A 21,535-nucleotide genomic window follows, 5' to 3' on the forward strand; every position below is an offset into this window, starting at 1 on the left:
TATTGGTTTTAATGACGGACACAATTTTCTGATTTCTTGATCAACACTAAGTTTACGTTTATTGTGACCTATACTACATCAGCATTTATTTTTACAAACAACTATACAACCACTTTCACGACCTAGTGGTAAATCCAATCGTTAAATAAAACTAACACCAAAAGAACTAAGAGACTTACAATTACCGAAGATAAAAAAATAAACGTGTATTTTGGAATTTGTTAAACCTCTACCATTTTTTTTTTTAATTTTGTGGAACAGATAATATTTCATTATGAACAATAGTAAAACCGGTACGACCCTTCTGAAATACAGCGCCAACTAAAAGTTAACGACATTATCGAATAATTAAATATTATCTTGGTAGTTTTTAGCCCGTACACTAGTTTCAAATGTCATTTGTTGTAACTGCACACGTACCACTTTATCCGGTTTTCCACTTTGCCCCGGGGATAAAATAGCTGGCATCACGTGCCACTATAGTATGACAGCGGGGTGGCGACCAAAGTCTGGGCTACAAGTTAAACAACTATTTTGCCTTCATGGGCGTTACCTATATGCCTTCGTTCTTATTTTTATCTTGACTTATGACTGGTCGAACAGTAGAGACAGTTATATGTCAAAATCACCACCCTAATCACGTGAGTACGAGCTGTGTGGAAGTTAATATTGAAAGTTTATTTTTGTTACTGTAATGACTAAGAACAATAAGGATTTGATAATTTGGGAAATTAATTTCTGCGAAATTTGTATAATTTCTCAATTTGGTTTACTTTGAGAACCTCACACTGGTAGGAAAAAAACTTATCCCTAAAACTGTAAAATGTGGCCTCAGATTGAACACGCATAAGGTGGTTAAGACGCTCAAATCCTCATCTGGGGTTCGGGTTCGAATCCCCGTTCCACCAAACATCCCAACTCTTTCACACGTGGGGGCATTATTATGTAACGGTTAATTCCACTATTCGTTGGTAAAAGAGTAGCTCAAGAGTTGGCGGTGGGTAGTGATGACTAGCTGTCTTCCCTCTAGTGCGTGTTACGTTTCTCTTATAGCAAAACCACATCGGGCTATCTGCTGAGTCCACCGATGGGAATCGAATCCCTCATTTTTGCGTTGTAAATCCGTAGACTTATCGCTGTACCAGAATGGGACCTTCCCTCTAGTCTTACACTGCTAAATTAGATACAGCTAGCGCAGATAGCCGCGAAATTAAAAAAACAAACAAACAAGACCTATAACTCGATCGCTTTCGAATGGTTTACCGTCCTTCTTCACGGTAATGAAAAAAGAACTACGTTGTTGTTATAATACTTATATTTTTCATATGACTTTTTAAAAAGGGTCGACAACATAAGATTTGAACATTATACAGTAACAAAATTTAAGTTAACAAGGAAGCAACTTATTTTATTAAGCATTAATAAAAGCTTAAATTTCCACTTAATACTGATTATATTTTGTCACTTAGATTGGTAACCACTTAAACGAGTTAGTTATAAATAAAAAAAAATAATAAAAGGATGTCGTGTGAAAAAAATTCGTAAGTTTAAAAACAATCTGACTTCTGAATAAACCGTGAGTGCAAGAACTTCCCTGGTCAATCGTTATCATCTTGGCATGGTTGAATCACTTGGTAAGTCTCATACAAACTCTCGACCTTCGAAACAAACTCAGCCACGTGCACTTGATTTGATGCTGTCACGATAACTATCACGCTTGGAAGGCGTGGTTTCTTACAGAGTGGTAAAAAAAAATTGTATTTGCACGGGCAAATGCACAAGGCGAGTTACAGATCACGTGCTCCTTTCGATTGTTTGAGGAGGAAAAACCACTAGAACTCACTGTATGTTACTTTTCCTCACGCGATTATGTTTTTTTTTTATCTGAAATATATGTGGACAGAAGGCACACATGGTCAATAGCGTCTCGTAAACATTCCCCCCAGCAACCAATGGTTCATTTCTCAAGCTTAAACTAGTATTCTTCTTAGAGTCTCGTATCAGTTGTGATATTCTGTACACAAGCAATGGAGGCAACTGTAAATACAAGGGTGAGAGAAAAAAATACCAGATAGCAGGACAAGAGTCCTGTTTATGTGATCGTGATGCACTGACACGCATAAGCGATATCATGTTTCTTTAACCTTTGTTCTGCTGTCTCTCTGTTGAACGTAGAATTAACTTGGAAGCTGTCCCTTTGGTGGTCAGCTAACAAAAGTGATTCCAGGCTTATGTTACTATCTTCCTTTTTGCTGTAGACTTTTATTGACAAACTTTGTTTTCAAACTATAGCACAAACACGTAGACATTCTAATGTTTCTTTTTTAGTCGTCATTTATAACGGTGAAACTTCTCTATATGAATTTGAAATATGATCCATCGCTATTTATTTAAAGTGAAATAAATAAATACCACACGTACATACTTATTAAAAAGAAACGAAAAACGTACAAAAACACTCTCGTGTGAAAATAATTTAAACATTAGTTAGCTTACTTTTCATTTTAAAACACAGAGTGCTTTAACCTAACTTCCTACATCATTCTAAGCATTTTGCTGTGGTCCTTCTGTGGTTCTTTTGTGTTGAAAAAATAAAAGTTTAGGTTCTGATTTTTAAAAGAATGTTTTTTATTCGCTTCAAAACAACGGTTACAACCAATGAACAAATTTGAAAATTTTATCATGTGAACGTTAAAACATGACAGCAATATACCTGAGACCTTATTTCTTTGATACAAGATAAAACAAAATATTAAAAGAGGATTAGCCACACGGTTTTATAAAACAATACACAACGATACTCGTTGACCAATTATAATCTTTGTTGAATACGAGTTTGTTTTTATTTTTCTTTCCTACAGATATTAGTAACAAAGAAATTTATTCAAAATTTCTCAATTTTTTTTTTGGTCAGTAACCTGAAACCAAGCAATGAATGTATTTTATGATAACATCTAAAAATCAAATATTCCTTTGTTAATACATTATAATACCCCTGACTAAGAAGGAATAGCAAAAAAAAAAAGAAGTTAATTCATAGTTGAAAAGCTAAATGGAGATAAAAAGAAACATTGCTAAATGACATGCTTTGACATTTTAACTGCTTAAGTACGAGGGACAAGACACTAGCTTCTACTAAGTTGTTTGCTATTACGACCTTTTTTTTTACTGGTATATTAAAGGTAAGACTTTTAGGTTGATTCCTGCTACAAATGCAGGAAAACAGCAGTACCCAGTTAATATTATCCTAGCTGATCCTTCAGATTCTTACGATGACCGCTATATAGGCAAGGCTGAAAGAACTGGCCTCAGTCTTCAGCTGGTTTCTTGATATTGAGGTGATTTCTCTGTCTCTGGAGATTCTTTGAGTCACTGGAAGGTGGAGTAGCCATATTTTCAACCCTGACTTTTGGAGGAAGTTCTCCATTTGTTTGTAAAGTCTGTGATATTCTCCATCTGAATACCTAAGAACACAGATGAAGTTAAGGAAGTGACAAAACTTAAAAATACAGATCAAACGCCAGTCTTTACGTATGCTTGAGGATTCAATAGATATAATTTTAGTCGAAAGTTTAAACCAGAATAGTCAGAAATTCATGATAATAAATATAAATGTTAAAAAACAATTATCCTTGCAAGACTTCCTGATAAAATTAATACGTGGATGTCACTACTAAACATTTTAACAATTTTTAATTTTTTTGCTACTTTTATAAAGCTATTTGTGTCTATTGAATAAGCTGTACTCTCTATATTAGTAATTTGCCAGAGTAAGTACATTTAACCTTAAAATAGTTCATGACTAATTTTGTAAGAATATCTTGCTAAGTGGTCATGATCCTATGTTTAGGTAATCTTAAAACAGTACATAATTGTAACTACAAGAACTTGTGAATATATTGTCATGTTCCTTTTGTTAGTTAATAATATAACAGTACACAGCTGTGTCTACTATAAAGGGTAACCTGTTTAAATATTTTCCAAGACATGTTCACTAAATTATGATTAACAAAAGCAGTTTCAGCTGATATGAAACTTTTCTATAATCTTTTTACCTTTAATGAGAAGACAAAATATAGCAATTGCTATTTAACTTTAACCAAATATTTAATAACAAAAAATGAAGACTGTATACAAGTTATAAGGTCTATTCTTCTTAAAGTTTTTAATGTTATAATTTTCATAGCAGAACTACATAAAACATATGAAAAAACTTGTTTGACCAAAGAGAAAACAAAAACTATCCTGTTTGTTAAAAGCAGATGCTAACCATTAATAAATAAACAACCTTACTGCAAATTCTGACACAGATAACTAATTTAATGAAAGCACATTTTTAAGCAGCCAGTGAATTCAACATAACCACATAATTTAGCAGAAACCCTGGTAATAAATAATGAGACAAAAATTATACATTATTTACAGCCTTTGTAACATCTGAATAATTTAGAAGTAGCACACAAAAGTAATTATTATATAAAAATCTGAGATTCAAATCACGTCTTAGCTTACACTTAGTAAAAAAAAAACAAGTTTATAACATCTTAGTAAAAACATCCTTATAAGTTTTGCCATAACTGATTAATATTAAACAATATTTCAAGAATCAGAAACAGGACCAAAATCTGCAATTCAGATCACATTTCAACTTCTAGTTAATAAAGACAAAAGCTGGTAACATCTCAGCAAAACTGTCTTTACAAACCTTGCCATAATTGATTAATATTAAACTAGCAAACTTAGTGCTGTTACAAGACAAAAATCTTACTGACAAACTGCCTTAGTGGATATTATTACGAATACACACACACACATACGTAGGATGGTTTGAACTTTACAAAAAATTTACTTACAAACTTTGCCAAGAGCAAATAAAATTGAAAATTAAAAGTGGGTAGAAAAAAACTAGAGTGATTGAAACCTACTCACACAGACTGTCAAATTAGATGGATTTACAAAAACGTTTGGCAAAGACTGCACCACAAGAACTTACCTACACATTCTGTCATGTCAAATAGATGCAAAAAACAAACAAACAAACTTAGTAATGACAACTAAATAAAAAATTACCTGTAGACTTTGCCAAAGCTGCAGCACTGGGTGGCATGAAGCTGGCTCCTGCGGTCAGCAAGGTCACTAATGGGTCTGTAGGATCATTAGATGAGCCTTGGTTATTGAAGAAGTGGGCACATTCCAAAACTTGAAAAAATTCCCTTAATATATTAAGAAAATAAACCATCATTAAACATTTTCTTTCAAACTGATCTACTCAAAATAAAAACTTATTATTTTCTATACTTCATTTTTTTCTTAGTTTCTAATTTATTTCAATTTGTACTAATTGATATTGGCATTATACAGTGCCAGGATGTCTCTGTCCTAGCTGAATTTTATTTGTCCATGAACTTATCCATGGGGTCCTTGAAACAAGGGGCATATCATATGGTGGTTATTGCAGCATCGAATGTAAAAATATTGATAAGCGATTGATATCAACATACAAGGGGGAGTATAGATTCAAAAGTGAAAATTAACCATTCATATGTGTAGGCCAAAGAGTAAATTGAGATTACAAATGATACTTATTCAACTACAGAGGCAAACAAGTATATATACTTGGCATATATACACACACATACACATGGATAAAATTTAAACACATGAAAATACAGCCAGAAACAGAATAATATACTTAAAAAATGTTATAAATAACCTATACAAGTATATAGTTATGAGACAATGTATTCTACAATATTAATAATACATAACAAAAATTATAAAAATAACTCACTAAAGCTAGCCACATAATGTTTATTATTATTATGAAGTATATATATCTCTCTCTCTCAACACTACTTGACACTTATATTTATATATTTCAGGCTGTTCATTAAAGTATCCTAGATATACTTCTGCAGGGTCTCCCAGTTTCAAGAGTAAATAAAATCAAAATTAAAAGTAACAAATATTTTTAATTCTTCCATTTCAAATTCATACGCCATGCTGTGTTGTAGCCTACAAAATGTATAATTTTGTTGACACTACAACAGTGCAAATATCATAAGTTTAGTGTCTACTGACTGACTGACAGGTAACATACTACTGTATAGTGTTGAAGGTGGTTGAAACAGATAACCCTTATAAGTGATCTTTGGTTCTCTTTGTGGAAAATAAAGTATGTTATACTTTCAAATCTATACAAGTAACACTGCTTTGAGAAATAACTTTTTTTGTTCCTTTTCCATATACTGACATATATTATTTTGCATCTGACACAACATCAAATCTCTCATAGTGGCACAGTTTGTCTGTTTTTGAATTTTGCACAAAGCTACTTGAGGACTATCTGCACTAGCCGACCCTAAGTGTAAGACTAGAGGGAAAGCACCTAGTCATCACCACCCACCACCAACTCATGGGCTACTCTTTTACCAACGAATAGTGGGATTGACCATCACATTATAATGCCCCCACAGCTGAAAGGGCGAGCAGGTTTGTTGCAATAGATTCGAATCTGCGACCCTCAGATTACGAGTCGAACGCCTTAACCCACCCGGCCATGCCGGGCCGATAGTGGCACAGAGTGCACTTGATTACCATTTAAGATTAGACAGGCTTATTGGATAGTGAGGCAAGTGGACAAAATAAGTCTCTGAGTGGACAAAACATACACACTTTGAATCATTCTTCTTCTGAATTTATATATAAAATCCTATTTGAAGTTTGGAAATGGTAGATCTTACAGGGGTTTAAAAGGGCTAGATCAGGATGATAACTGAAATTTATGTTTATCAGAGCAGTAAATACAAGTATCTGTTCTTATTAGAAGAACCTCAGTAACATGAATGTTCATTTAATTTGTAATGGTAAGAAACAAACACTTTTAATTCAGTCTTACTTTCACAGTTTAAATTAGCGTCAAACTTACAATCTTACCAACATTTAAATTATATTGCAAAAGTCAACATCTCATTCGATGTTATTTTAAATCTCAGTATGTATTTTCCATTCAACTCATAAGTACGTCATGTAGCATATACGTCACTATAGTTTAGTTTTATTTATACAAATGTTTTTAAATTTTGTCAATAATTTAGTATTACAGCTTTAACTTTCTTAAAACAAAGAGTATAATAATGATTGCATCAGTAATTAAAACATTACACCTGTTCTAAAACCTAATCTTACTTGCTGTAAAAGCTGTAGATTGTAATAAAATATTTTTTATCAGTAAGTAAACTTAAAACAAAACTAAAGAATATCTCAGTTAATAATAATAAACTAGAGTTTGTAAATACTAACAACATTTACTTTGAATACTGCTAATCATAAAAGAAATATTTTGATTCCCTTTCAAAGAAAAACTGTAGCTGAAGAATTTTTATAATAAACTTGGGAAATGGAAAATTTTGAAAACTAATTACCATTTTTCAGAAAATATACTACAGGGTGTTTGGAAAATCACTGTGCAGTTTTGAAAGCAGCAATAACAGCATTCATTCAGTCTATTTCAAGCCAGCAACTGATAGCGGTGTTTAGAAACAAAATAAGAAGGATCCAGGCCTGTATTGATGCCAATGGGGGTCACTTTTAACATTGTTTATAATTGTCATTCATATTTACCTCCTGTATTCTATATTGAAACATGTCTGTTGATAAAAATATAAGTGCAGAGTGACTTTCTGAACACCCTGTATAAAATGTTAAATTCCAAATACTATCTCTAAAAGATATATATATTTATATAGACACAGACACTATACTAACCAAGCCTCTTTCTCTTTCCTTCTTGGGTACTTTATGGGCGACAAAGAAAGACACTCCTGTGGCCTTTGAGCCCTGATATATCTACAAAAATTAAACATCAGTGAAAATGATATTTCAAACGATTTGGTTTATTTCAGATATTTGTCCAAAGCTGCACAAGGTTTATCAGTTTGAATTGATAAACTGCAGAAAAGATTGGTAGACAACAATACCCACCACCAATTCTTGGGCTATTTCAATCAATTAGCAGGATTTGACTGTGCATTTTTTAATTTTTCATTTTACACCAACAGAATTGGTGGCCATGAATCCTAGGATTTACAGTCTGACATGCTAACCACTAGACAATGCTCATCTCATGTCAAAATGAATGCAAAAAGATAACTGACAATAAGGAGACAGTTTTGTGCTTCCTACTGTTTGACCACATACTTTGTATGGCTTTTTATTAGAAATAAGTATTTCTTTCAGTCTTTAGTCTTTGACCTTAAGGACATTTCTTGGGTCTTGTATTTGGCCTCAGTAAGATGCTTGAAACAACTTGTGCAATTATTCACAACAATAACTTTCATAAAATTTCTAAATATTGACATTTAATTAATACCAACCAAACCAAAAATAAATTATTTTTTCAAAATTTAATCATTGGAACATCAATTAGATTTATCAGTTTTCACTCAGTGTGTTTGGCAGATTTTATACAGAAATACGAGTTTTGCTTTCTTGATGACAAGAAACCGACTTGAAATAAAAATTCATCTCAGAATGACTGGTGTGGGTATTAACACTTGCTGATAGGGAGGGAACAACGTTTCGACCTTTCTAGGTCATCTTCATGTTTTATGGATAAATATTTCTAGTTATGTTCTGGAGAAGCCATTCTGGATGACTGTTGTCTAAATTTCCAGTTCTTATTACTTATGCTATTTAATTCATTTTTTGACAATGGTTATTCAGGTTAACTTGAAGATGACCTAGGAAGATTGAAACGTTGTTCTCTCCTTATCACTAAAAGTGTTAATACCCATACCAGCTGTTCTGAGATACATTTTTGCTGTCTATAGTTTATTAAACAAAGTATTTAGAAAATCTGATTGGATATAATCGGCGTACTTAAATATTTCATTTGTGCCAATAAGTTTGTTAGTTTTGTGGATAAATATTTCTATCCATGCTCTGGAGAAGCCACACCAGATGACTGTGGTCTAAATTGAGAGTTATCTTATTATTTGTGCTGTTTAATTCATTTTTTGACAATGGTTATTCAGTTCAAAATTGTCAAGTTTGCATATTCAAATTTCTCCGTAGAAAAAACAGAGTCCAACGTGTTAAAAATGAAAGGCAAAGATCACTGAGACCAAAGAGATTATAAATGGATTTAATAAATACTTTTAACCTCTCTTCATGTAATATGCACACAAGTGACTTCAATAAATAACCCACAGCTAAATTTGAAAAAAAAAAACAAAACAAAAACAAATTTCCAAAAGTCACTGATAAACCTATGAAAGGATGGCAATAGTTGTTAAGGAACTTTGAAAAATGATTCCTGTGTTGTAGTCCTGATATTACAGGGATGTGTTCAGGTATTCTTTGCATTAATTTTCAGAGGTTTAGTTCAAAATAACAATAAAGTTAGAGAAAAAAGTTTTCACATTGATTTGGCAATGCTATACAAAATGTAATAAACTGGTAATTTTTGTGACATAGCTTATAAAAATATATTTATCAAATGGTACTTCTTTTCTAACTATCATTATTAATAGGCCAGCGATAATAATAATAATCACCATACTGTGTCAAAGAGAAGTATCCCATTTTGTAGTACATCAGATGTTAAGATGAAATTCCAACCAAAAAATTCTGGGATGGACTGCACTTTGTAAAACTTGTGTATCTGTTGTTGTTATTGGCAGTAACATAAAACATTTGAGTATCACTATAACAAAGTATATTCTGTAAAGACGCAAACCTTATCTTTGTTTTGACCAAACACTTATTAAGCCTGTTCTGTAAGACTTTTCTATTTATGACTGTTATGATTGTATCAAAAGTGTCTATTTTAAGCCAAACTTATCTCATTTAATAAAACTGCACCACCGACTGTGGTCTTGTCTTCAAAATTCTCGCTACTGTTCTTAGTTTAAACATTCTTGGCCTTGACACCAACCTCTGTCTAGAGGACCAGGATGAGACACTGACCTTAACCTTGTAAGCTCTGGTCTTCAATCCAAGATTGGTTACTTGAAATTACTCTTTTTTTAATGAGGTTTTGAAAATATCCTAAACCTAATTATCATTACACTTGTACATAGAAACAAACTCAACAATATTAGTACCTTTTATACTATCAAACCAATTCAAAACAATGTTTCCAATTTATTTATTATTATATATTTATATACAGAAATAAACAAAGAGGTAGTGTAACCCTAGTTAGATGTTTATAAATGATATGATGGCAAGTTATAACTAAGTCAAAAATATTTGCCTTATAACAATCATTTCCCAGCTGAAAATATTAAGAAATAGCAGTAATAGTTTTATTGAATTTAATTTTTTTTTGAAAGATGAAAATTATTACAAGGTGACAAATGGAGTCTGACTTCTGAAAGATAAAGAATGTTTTTAACTATGCCTAGAATTTTGAAATAACAAGTGCAAGTATAAGAATAGAGATAATTTCCAATTCATGATGTAGGGCATTATTTTTTTTTTTTTACAAGTTGGAAAGAATATTTTCAATTTTTAAAATTCGGAATAAAAACATAGATGAAACTTGCACAGAAAAATTGAAAAAAACAAACAAACAAATAATAATAATAACCTGTGACAGATTATACTTCCAAACCAAAGAGAGTATGGTAACAGGTTAGTGTTTAAAATCAAACTACACAATGAGCTACCAATCAGTGCTGTGCTCATCACAGGTATTAAAACATGGTTTTTAACATTATAAAATATGAATTATTTAACCAAAATAATGGAGGTTACAGAATCAAAGTATTTTTTCCCACACAATACACGTATATTACATGTTAGTTTTTAATTTTTTTTAAACTGAATATAAAAATTTATGGTTGGATACAAATTATACTTTTACAAACATTTTCTTGTATTGCAACACAACATTTTTACTTGTAGGTTATTCAGTAAAAACTAAAAAACGTTACTCACCTAGTTCCATGCCTCAGTTCATTTTCCAGCCACCTAATTGCTTCTCTTGCTCCCATACTTTCTTTCTTACGTTCATCAAGACTAGCTATCACTAATAACAAGTGAGGAAACAAAGAAGTTTTAATAAAATCACATTCAAACTATCATGTCTTACATTTGTCAAACAACACACAAAAAAACACTTATAATTAGGAAAAAAAAATACTTAATGAATATTGAACTCTGAATTATTGTTTCAAGTCATATAGTGGTGTTCAGTGCACATCATAACTTTTACTGAGTTACAGTTAAAATACAATTAAACAACTTTATTGTCAATGCATGAGAAAATGCTTGGCATCAATACATAATTTCAAATTCAAGTTTCAATTAGTTTAAAATATATTTATGTCAATTTTTAATCTTTATTTCTACATGTCACACAATACCTTTTAGCTCTGAATTATTTGTTTTAGGCTTTCTTTCTTCCCTTTGTTACAATATTCCATAATTAGATACTCTGATTACAGATACTAACAGGCCAGAAATTAAAATAAGAATGTTTGATCTCTTTCTAAATCATTTATTTACTCATGCTTTCTTGTTAACATTACATATTTATGACCAATAAAAAAGCCATTCTATGACCTACATGACTGTAATGTCTTTGTTTCATTTTAGTAAAAGGATATCAGTATTCCACTAGGTAATGAAATGTTTTAAACCTTTTCATAAGTTAGAAAGAAAGATAAGTATGAGTAATTCTGTTTTACTCTTTGAACTTTATTTCCAAAATGAGTATTTGAAAATTATACAATTATTTTTGGGACAACCAACTTAGGTTCGATGAAGATCAGCTTCCAAGATCAAAAAGGTTTCAATCCTGAAGTGTTGAATTTTTTTCTTTAACATGTTATTTTTTTATAGATGTGTAAACTTTAACCAAAAAGTCCTAAAATGTACAAATTAAAAACTTAATAGGTTAGATTAAAAAAAAGGTAAATGGGAATTTTTTTGCCTCGAGGAATGCACAAAGAATATATGTTGTTAGATGATGGGTGACGTATCCTAATTGTTTTTAAAATAAAATCTCTGCACTTTGTTAATATAGATAATAATGAAGCATGAATAAAAGAGAAACAAAACAACAAAATTAAAAACAGAAGCACACTGTTACAAGCTTGTTGCCATTTAGGATAAATAATTGTAATTTTCTGCTGAAATCTGCAGTCATCCTAAAAAGAAGGAAAGGATAATTAAGATATCATGTTTTGTTGTGTTGGTTACAAGGCCAGTCAAACAGACAGCACCCATATAGTGTTAAAAATTGAGAAAATAGCAGATGAAATACAAATTTGTATTAAAAACTTTCAATACACATTTAGAAGGTTCTAGAAGTAATTATAGTGAAACAACCTCTCTGAGTAAGAAGGGAATAACATAATTTTCTATGTTTCACTTTCATATTGTGCTGAGTAACTTGACTCAACAAGAGTATCTATAACCTTCAGTTTTATTTATTAATTATGAAGCAAAAACTAATAGTAGTAGTAAACTGTGCTACTGAATGTACTTACCAACAGATGGCACAACAATAACAAATCTCTTGGATAATCTCAGCTGCTTTAACAATGCCAAATGTTGACAGAAGGAGCTAATGTCAGGAACCAGATAAGGGGAAAGTTGGGGAAATCCTCCTCCTTTTACTTTAGACTCCAAATCATTCACTTCAGCCTAGATCCACATACCCATATCAGTGAAATATTAGACATATGAATCAAAAAAATATTACTGATATGTTTCATCATTTAAAAAATTTGTATACTAAAGGAAAATTCACTTTAACATTAAAATATTAGTCAAGTAGAATTTGCAAACAAGAACAAAAAATATATTAAGAATAAATTGACATCATAAACTGATATGCTTTATACAACACAAGACAGTTAACGTATATTTATATTTGTAATAATACTATAGAGTCATGACAGTATATTTTGCACAACATTCCTACCTTCAACCACAGATGAGCCATGTTCCGCATCATCTGTTTTCTTTGACCTACAGGTTGCTCAAGTCCCTGAGAAATATAATTAATTCAAAAGATTAACACTAAGAAATACTCTTGAAAACAACAAATACCTGAATAAAATTTAACAGGTTAAATAAAAACAAAGTAATTTATTCTGCTTGTTAAAACCCAGGCAATAAACTAAACAAGTCTCATCTTTGTCTAGAAACTATACACACACACACACACACACACACACATTTATATATATATATATATATATCATTCAGTAATTAGTGCAAGGTTTCTTCTTGTGTAATGACATAAAACAGAAGTACGAAATTAATTCAATACTTCTCTAAAGTTAATAAAAAATTCACAATTCAGTTTTTGGAATAATGGTGCATACAAGTCAGACAAAATCTTCCAGTGTTAGTTTTCTTTCTGCTACAGCTTGACGATTGTGAAAACGGCAGGTCAACAGCTTATATTAATATCTCTTAAACTATGTGCTGATTTCTCCAAAACTCTTCTGTTGTTTCATCAGGAAGTTTCAAACAAATATTCACTTACTCTTTAACTGTCTTATCATAATATTTACACATTTCTTCAGTCGGCATCAAATTCAAATTTTTGGTTTATCATTAATGCTTATAACAGAAACAGAAAAAAAGAACAAAAGAAAAGTGTACAAAGAAACAGTTATGAAAAAGAGATGGACACCAGTAACTAGTCAATAACACAATAACATTTAGATTGTTATAAACTTACAGCCTCAGTACTTTCAGCTCCACTGAAACATTTTTCTGTGCTACTTGCAGTAAAGCATTCTTTTTCAGAGTTAAAATTGACTCCTGTCTTTGGAAGCCTAGCTAATAACTGGCCAAAACTGTGAAGACACTGTATGCGGAGAAAAACCTAGTAACACCACAAGCAAAAAAACAAATGTTTATGTATGCATTTTAGCTTATACACTTGTGTGAAAAAATCAAATCTTGATTAACACAAAATTCAACTTAACACTTTTGAACAATCTCATTAATATTATGTACATTAATTTATAAACTTTTTTTTTCCTCAATTGATTGATTGATTGATTTAGTGTTTTATGGCACAAAGCAGCTAGGCTATCTGTGCCAGACATTCGTTAAAAATGTAAAAAAATAAAAATAAATGTAGTAATAGACATAAATGGAAATGAGGGTAAAACAAAAAAGTATAAAACCAATGTTGACACCTAGTCTACAATGTTAAGATAGAAGGCAGAGTATAAAAAGTTGTAAGGTATTTACTCTAGCAAAAAGGTAATGATCATAACCCGCCAGGAAGATTAAAAGGTAAGTTCAAGAACCACCGTCAATCACCTGAAGTTGGCCTTTCCAGTCCTGGTTCCGGGTTATGTGTCATAGCAGCTATTATCAAAATGTAAAAGAATAAAAGTTTTAAAAGACACTCCATAAAATCGTAATAATGAGTAGCCAAATGTCCAGTAAAAGATAAAAGTCAAGTAAATGGAGTAAAATTTGTAAAAGTAATTGAAGATAAAAGCAAAACGGCAATTAAAACAGAAAATGGCGTAAAAACCAATGTTGACATCCAGTCAACAAAGTTGTAAAGAACTACCTGTAGCAGAATGGTAATGATCGTAACCCGCCAGGAAGACTAACAGGTAAGTATAAAAACCACCGTCAGTCACCTGAAGTTGGTCTTTCCAGTCCTGGTTCCGGGTTATGAGTCAATATGGCCAGTACTAAAAAGTTAAGTAGTAAAAGTGTGAAATGATATGCAGCAAAAGTATAATAACAACTCGCCAGGATGACTAACGAGTAGTTCAAATGAATAGTTCAAACAGGAGCGTTAGTCACCTGAAGTTGGCCTTTCCAGTCCTGGTGTCGAATTATTTAATGATCTGGCCATTGTCCAATGTCAAATTGAAGGAGAGAGATTAAAACTGTAAAAAGGGAACCACAATTAAAAAGGTGTAATGAATAAATATGCAACACTTAAATGAGATTAAAAAGGTTAATGGCCATTAAAAAATTAAAAACATTATCAAGGTGGACAGAGTCACCATCACCAATAACTCTGTCCAATGTTACAGATTGACCCTGGGAAAAAATATGTTTAAAATATTGCCATCGTTGAGAATTGTAACGATGGCAAGAAAGTAAAACGTGGCTGATAGTGATTTGAGTGTTACACAAACTACACATTGGTGCATCAGTTCCAGATAAAAGAAAATGATGAGTTAAAAAACTGTGACCAATACGTAGCCTAGTGAGAACAACTTCCTCCTTCCGAACTTTACGGAAGCTAGATGGCCAAAGTCCAATTTTGGGTTTGATTTGAAAAAGTTTGTTGTCACATTGCTCATTCCAAGTGGACTGCCAGCTGGCACGGAGCCGACCCTTGAAGACACCATAGTCCATGTACGGAATAGGCATAGGAGTGATGGTGCTGAAGCAGACATATTTAGCTGCCATGTCTGCAAGCTCGTTCCCGCGAATACCAACATGGCCTGGTATCCAGAAAAACTGGATTGAAGTAGCTGCTAATGAGAAATGGGCCAGTCGGTTTCGAATATCAGCGAGAATAGGATGTGAGCTAACGTGTAGCGATTCCAAGGCAAGTATAGAACTAAGCGAATCAGTATAAATAGTGCAGTTGGAGTACTGCTCAGCTGCAATATGATCCAGGGCAAGAGATATGGCATACAGTTCAGCAGTGAACACAGAAGCTGTAGAAGGGATTCTGCGCGCAACTACTGACCCATAGCAAACCATAGCAGAGCCCACTGAATTACCTGATTTGGAACCATCTGTATAAATGGGAACTGAATGATTGTTTGAAAGATATTCATTGAATAAAAGACGGTACTTCCAATCTGGAGTATCTGCCTTTTTTAGGTGACTGAAAGAAAGGTCACATTTGTGGGCTGTAATAAGCCATGGTGAAATGGGCCGACCTGTGGAATCTGCAATGTTATCCAAGGACAGACCCAATTCATCCAATTGCTCCCGGATGCGAAGGCCAAACGGAGCAATGATAGATCGTCTGTTCTGAAAAAGTACTGCCCACTGAGGAAGGAAAACACATTTCCAGGTGGGATGCTTTGGTAAGGAATGAAGTTTCGAAGTATATTGTAAAGATAGTTGCAAACGGCGAAGGTGTAGAGAAGGTTCATGAGATTCAATGTATATACTTTGAACTGGAGAGGTACGGAAAGCCCCAGTGCAGAGTCAAGTCCTTGGTGATGAGCGGGGTCCAGCATCTTTAAGGCGAGGGTCTGGCAGAGCCATAGACCATTGATCCATAATCGAGTTTCGATCTAATAAGAGCACGATATACCTTTAACATTGAACAGCGATCTGCCCCAAATGGTAGAAGAGAGAACACGGAGGATGTTCAGTGCTCTTGTGCATTTGACCGAAGCTGCTTTAAGTGTGGTATAAAGGTCAGTTTACGATCAAAGATAAGCCCCAAGAACTTGGTCTCCGGGACCACTGGCAGCAAAACTTCACCGATATGAAGTTCAGGATCAGGGTGAATACCCGTCGACGGCAAAAGTGCAGGCATACAGTTTTGGAGAGAGAAAATTAAAGCCGTTCGCCAGAGTCCACTTCCGTACACAATTGAGGGCGGTTTGTAGTTGCCGCCAATATATTTCATGTTTGATGACTGACATGAGATGTGAAAGTCGTCGACATACAGCCCATTCACAACAGTGAGAGGGAGTTGTTCAGTGATGGCATTTATCTTTATACTGAAGAGTGTAACACTCAATACACAGCCTTGAGGGACTCCAAGTTCCTGTACAAAAGAACGGAAAGTGTCGAACCCACACGAACTTGGAATCTCCTGTCCATTAAAAATTTTTTAATAAACATGGGTAGATGGCCACGTAACCCATATGTATGGAGGTCTCGCAAAACGCCATACCTCCATGTTGTGTCGTAAGCCTTCTCTATGTCAAAGAATATTGATACAAGATGTTGGCGGTTGAGAAAGGCTTCTCTGATAGATGTTTCAAGACGAATTAGGTGGTCTGTGGTGGAGTGCTGTCGACGGAACCCACACTGGGTGGGCGAGAGGAGTTTGTTTGATTCAAGGAACCAAACAAGACGAGCATTAACCATCCTTTCTAATGTCTTACAGAGACAGCTCGTCAAAGCAATTGGACGGTAGTTTGAAGGAATCTTGGGATCTTTCCCTGGCTTAGAGAAAGGTAAAATAATAGCCTGGCACCAGGCATCAGGAAAAACATTCTCCTGCCAGATCCGGTTGAAAACAATCAGAAGGACATCAAGAGAAGCAGGAGATAGATGGTGCAGCATGTCATAATGAATATCATCAGGTCCAACAGACGTACTGGCAGACCGATGAAGGGCCATTTTTAGTTCCACCAGGGTAAAGGGACAATTATAGTCAAAGAAACAGTCAGTTCGAAAGGAAAGAGGTGATTGCTCTGCCCAAGTCTTGATGGCCAGGAAGGTGGAGGAACAAGCAGAAGTGCTAGATACCCGGCAAAAGCTTTCACCTAGAGTGTTAGCGATGTTCTGAACATCAGTCACCTCCTGACCATCAGAGAGTAAGATCGAGAGGGGGATAGAATTGTAGTGTCCATTAACCTTTCGAATCCTGTCCCATATGATCTTGGAACTGGTGGTAGAAGATATACTGGTTGTGAACTTAATCCAAGATTCCTTCTGGCTGTGACGTCTTACCCACCTAGCATGTGCACGGCCCGTTGGAAAGCAACCCGGTTTGAAAGTGTGGGATATCTACGAAAAGTATCCCAGGCCCGCTTTTGAGCCTTCCGTGCTAAGTGCCAAGCAGGATTCCACCATGGACGAGGATATCGTGGAAAACGTGTCGAGGTTTTAGGAAAACACTGAGCAGCTGCATGTGTAATACAGTCAGTTACCGCTGCTACACAGTCGTCTATTGATGGCAGGATCAAGTTCTGCGAGCAGTGAAAGTGGACCAGTCTGCCTGATCCAGCTTCCACCGGACGCTGGTAGGGTGGCATCAACCACGCCAGTCTCTCTCAAAAGGATCGGAAAATGATCACTGCTTAGTGGATTACTGTCAACCCTTCATGAAAAATGGGAGAATAATGAAGGGGAGCAAACTGAGAGATCAATAGCGGTAAAGGACTGACTAGGTGCATGAAAGTAAGTGGAAGAACCAGTATTGAAAAAAGAAAGATTGTGATCAGAGAGCATCCGCTCTACAGATCGGCCCCTCCCATCAATAATAGCACTTCCCAGAGGGGATGATGTCCATTAAAATCCCTAGGATTAGAAATGGAGATGGCAATTGTTCAACGAGAGCATCAAGATCTGATTGATCATATGTCTTTCCAGGGACAGGTACAGAGAACAAACAGTGATGGTATGACCCAAGGAAACACGGATGGCTACAGCCTCCAAGGGTGTGTTGAGTGACAAAGACAGGGTGGGCGTGTTGATCAACCAACATTGTCACCCCTCCATGTACTCGACCATCACACAACCTGTCATTTCTGTACAGAGAAAACTGCCGAATGGAGACAGTATCAGCAGTTTTGAGAAATGTTTCTTGTAAAGAAAGACAAACAGGATGGTAGGAAGCAATCAGCGTTTTGATATCATCCAGATTAGAGCGTAAACGTCGACAGTTCCATTGTATCAAGGTGGCCATTTTAAGAACGGGTAGGTGAAGTGGCTGGAGAACCCTTCGGTTTACGACCACGTCTTTTTTCTTTACTGTCTTTAGTCGGAGGAGGTCTATCAACCTCCATGGATCCTGCTCTGTGTTGGGTGGGCAGGTTTTTGTTATTGGAAGGGGAATCCAGTGACTGAGGACGCGAACGAATAATTGTTTTGTCTCTTGTGGTGGGAGAAAAAAATGTATCAGAAGAAATGCCTGTATTTGAAACTGAAAGACGTGGATTTTGAGGTTTGTTGGGAGGTATGGGAGGAACAGAGATAGGTGTGGAAGTCGATTCATCAACCTTTCTAACCACGGAGGTTAAAAGGCTTTTCATTTGTTTTGAAAACGATTCTCTTGGAGGCACAGAGAGATCTGTTTGCACTCCCACTGTAGTTGTGGAATGAAGTGCAGCAGCATATGTCCGAGATGGAGTTGTGGACAGCAATTTCCGAGCCTCAGGATAACTAATGTTATGTGTCGTTTTCAAACGCTGCACATCTTTTTCCTCCAACCATTTTGGGCAAGAATGAAAGTAAGAGGGGTGAGAACCATTGCAGTTTACGCAATGTGGGTTCATGTCACAGTCATAGGCATCGTGGTCCTTGCCTCCACAGCGAGCACATGTCAGGGAACCACGACAGGATGTCTTTGAGTGGCGAATCTCTGACATTGGAAACATCGAAGAGGGTTTGGTATGTATGGCGAACCCTGCAAATGAGATAACCTGTCTTGATGGTGGCAGGTGCACGTGGTGAAGTAAATGTTAAAACGAGGGTATTTGTTGGCAGTGTAATTCCATCTTTGCAGTGGAGATGCGCTCACTGCAGAAACTCCTTGAGTGGAGAGACCAGCGAGAATCTCTGACTCGAATGTTCTTCAAATCCCTTTCAACAATAACTCCTCATGAAGAATTCAAGGTAGCATGGGGTGTAACCTCAATAGGTATATCCCCAATTGCCTTTGAATTCAAGAGGAGTTCACTGTGTTGGGATGTGGATGTTTCAACCAATATGTCACCAGATCAAGTTTCTTTACTGATTTTGGAGAGCCAGCAAGTCCCTCTAGTCCCTTTTGAATAAAAAAAGGGGACATTTGCCCTAAAGGTTTTCCGAAGAGAATGTAATATAAGAAAATGAGGTGCGTGTGTTACTGATGTTGAAGATTGCTGTTCTGAGTATTCAAGGCGTGGTCGATTACCCACTGACTGTTTTTTTACAATTTTATTTAAATTTTTTAGAGGATCCATAGGAAAAAGAAAAAATTTCGGTATCCACTGACCCCACCCACCATGGAGCCCTACAAGGGGAAGCACAACAAAGTCATGCAAGGACAATGCAGCAACGCCAGGGTTTCGTGAGCACTATACCCAAACACCAGCATCAGGCACAATGTCCACAACACCCGTTGAGAACTTCCAACACTGGTACTTGGTTGACTCTAGCCCAAGTGGACCAGCCGATTGACCCAAGGGGGGCCACCCAAAGGCTGCCCGTCTACAGGAATTCGAGGCCAAAGTGGTGTGTTAGGGTTGGACCCCTCAACCACCAGGATCCTCTCCTCCCCTTCACGGGTCGCCACCCACGGCAAACACGTGGGTGGATGTTTAGATCCCAGAGAAGGTAACCAGATAGAACAGAACCTTCCTGGGAGGTCCCCTCACCACGTACAGGAATCCACACCGAGGGGTTTTTCCCTCAAAAAGTCTACATATTAGTAGTATAATATGATATTCCAGAATACATATCCACTGATATCTAACAGGTAAATAAACATTAATTATTACAACACACAAAATGATTGTAAAAAAGTTAAGAGAACTAATGAAAGCTGGAGAGCAAAAAAAAATTAAACACAAGCATTTTATCTAAACTGGCCAGTTTCAGTGTTCTCATGACAAAAGTTTGGATACTGAAGTAACAAAAGTAACTATGTTTACACAGAATGAAGGCAGTAACAACATATATATGACATTGTTCAGTTACAATGAATGTTCCAGTGTTATATCCCACAATCTTACATCACTCTCGTTACACAAATTAAATAGACATAAACCACTAGCATATAATGACTTGTAGAAGCCTTTATGCAATCACTAAACTTGAGTACAACCTGTAATTCAGGAAAACAACAACAAAGAAACAGAGCCAAACAACTATAAGTTACTACAGAGAGACTGTTGTAATATATCACTTTTACAGGGTTAGTTGTAAGCTTACAGCCTTCCATACATCCCACTTAAGTTACTTACCTGAAAGAACATCTGCAGTAAAATGTTGAAACATTTGCCTGAACAAAAGTACGTTGTTATTTCTGAGTTATGGAAGGATGAAATGTGAGTTGTGACAGGGGTAAGTGCATTAAATTATTTGTAAAAAAACTTAAGTTTTATCATCCAATAAAGTTTTAATTTACTACACAGTAACATAATAATTATTTATAATATAAAAATCAACCATGTAATACAAAAAAAGCTACATATTCAACTGTTTCTAGATGAAATAACAACTGGTTAGTCAGAATTCCACATATAGAATTTCTCTTAAAAATTCCAAATAACTACAACAAAAAAACTAAGCAGAGATAAATATTTATATTGTAGAAGGTTATTATGTCAAAATGTGATAGTTTTCTTCTTTTACTAGATTACTTCTTTTGCATATTCAGAGTTTTTATTATTATATGTAAGCAAATAAATCATGTAATTTAATACATGACTTAAATCAACAATTACTAACTTCTTCTTTCGAACAAAGTCCATAGGATGTATCAAAGTCCAACTGAAGGTGAAAATTCTCAAGTGGGGCTAGCCCACGTGTAGGGTAAAGTCCTCTGGTAAAGGCTGTGTTTGTTTCCATTCTGGTCCATTCCAGACAAAACCTTGAACACTTGGAGGACTAGCATCTGAAA

At 34.8% G+C, this 21,535-nt stretch overlaps 2 protein-coding genes across 3 annotated transcripts in view; both read right to left on the minus strand.

Moving 5' to 3' along the window:
- Positions 1 to 2,610: 2,610 nt before the first annotated feature.
- Positions 2,611 to 21,535, minus strand: part of LOC143231972 (nonsense-mediated mRNA decay factor SMG5-like) — a 72,267-nt gene continuing 53,342 nt past the window's right edge. For both annotated transcript variants that reach the window (XM_076466891.1, XM_076466892.1), the window contains 8 exons: positions 21,364 to 21,529; positions 13,706 to 13,852; positions 12,938 to 13,003; positions 12,501 to 12,657; positions 10,945 to 11,035; positions 7,768 to 7,848; positions 5,071 to 5,213; positions 2,611 to 3,464 (listed from right to left, as the gene is read on the minus strand). In XM_076466891.1, the coding sequence (XP_076323006.1) occupies positions 21,432 to 21,529 (98 nt within the window). In that variant the 3' untranslated portion in view covers positions 2,611 to 3,464; positions 5,071 to 5,213; positions 7,768 to 7,848; ... (3 more) ...; positions 13,706 to 13,852; positions 21,364 to 21,431. The remainder of the gene's footprint in view (positions 3,465 to 5,070; positions 5,214 to 7,767; positions 7,849 to 10,944; positions 11,036 to 12,500; positions 12,658 to 12,937; positions 13,004 to 13,705; positions 13,853 to 21,363; positions 21,530 to 21,535) is intronic.
- LOC143231344 (nonsense-mediated mRNA decay factor SMG5-like) lies at positions 3,397 to 20,888 on the minus strand. The gene is made up of 8 exons (XM_076465886.1): positions 20,877 to 20,888; positions 13,706 to 13,852; positions 12,938 to 13,003; positions 12,501 to 12,657; positions 10,945 to 11,035; positions 7,768 to 7,848; positions 5,071 to 5,213; positions 3,397 to 3,464 (listed from the first exon to the last, which is right to left on the minus strand). The coding sequence occupies exons 1-8, from the start codon at positions 20,886 to 20,888 to the stop codon at positions 3,397 to 3,399; spliced, it is 765 nt and encodes a 254-aa protein (XP_076322001.1).

The sequence above is a fragment of the Tachypleus tridentatus genome, chromosome 11 (assembly GCF_004210375.1).
Source record: "Tachypleus tridentatus isolate NWPU-2018 chromosome 11, ASM421037v1, whole genome shotgun sequence".
Classification (NCBI taxonomy): domain Eukaryota; kingdom Metazoa; phylum Arthropoda; class Merostomata; order Xiphosura; family Limulidae; genus Tachypleus; species Tachypleus tridentatus.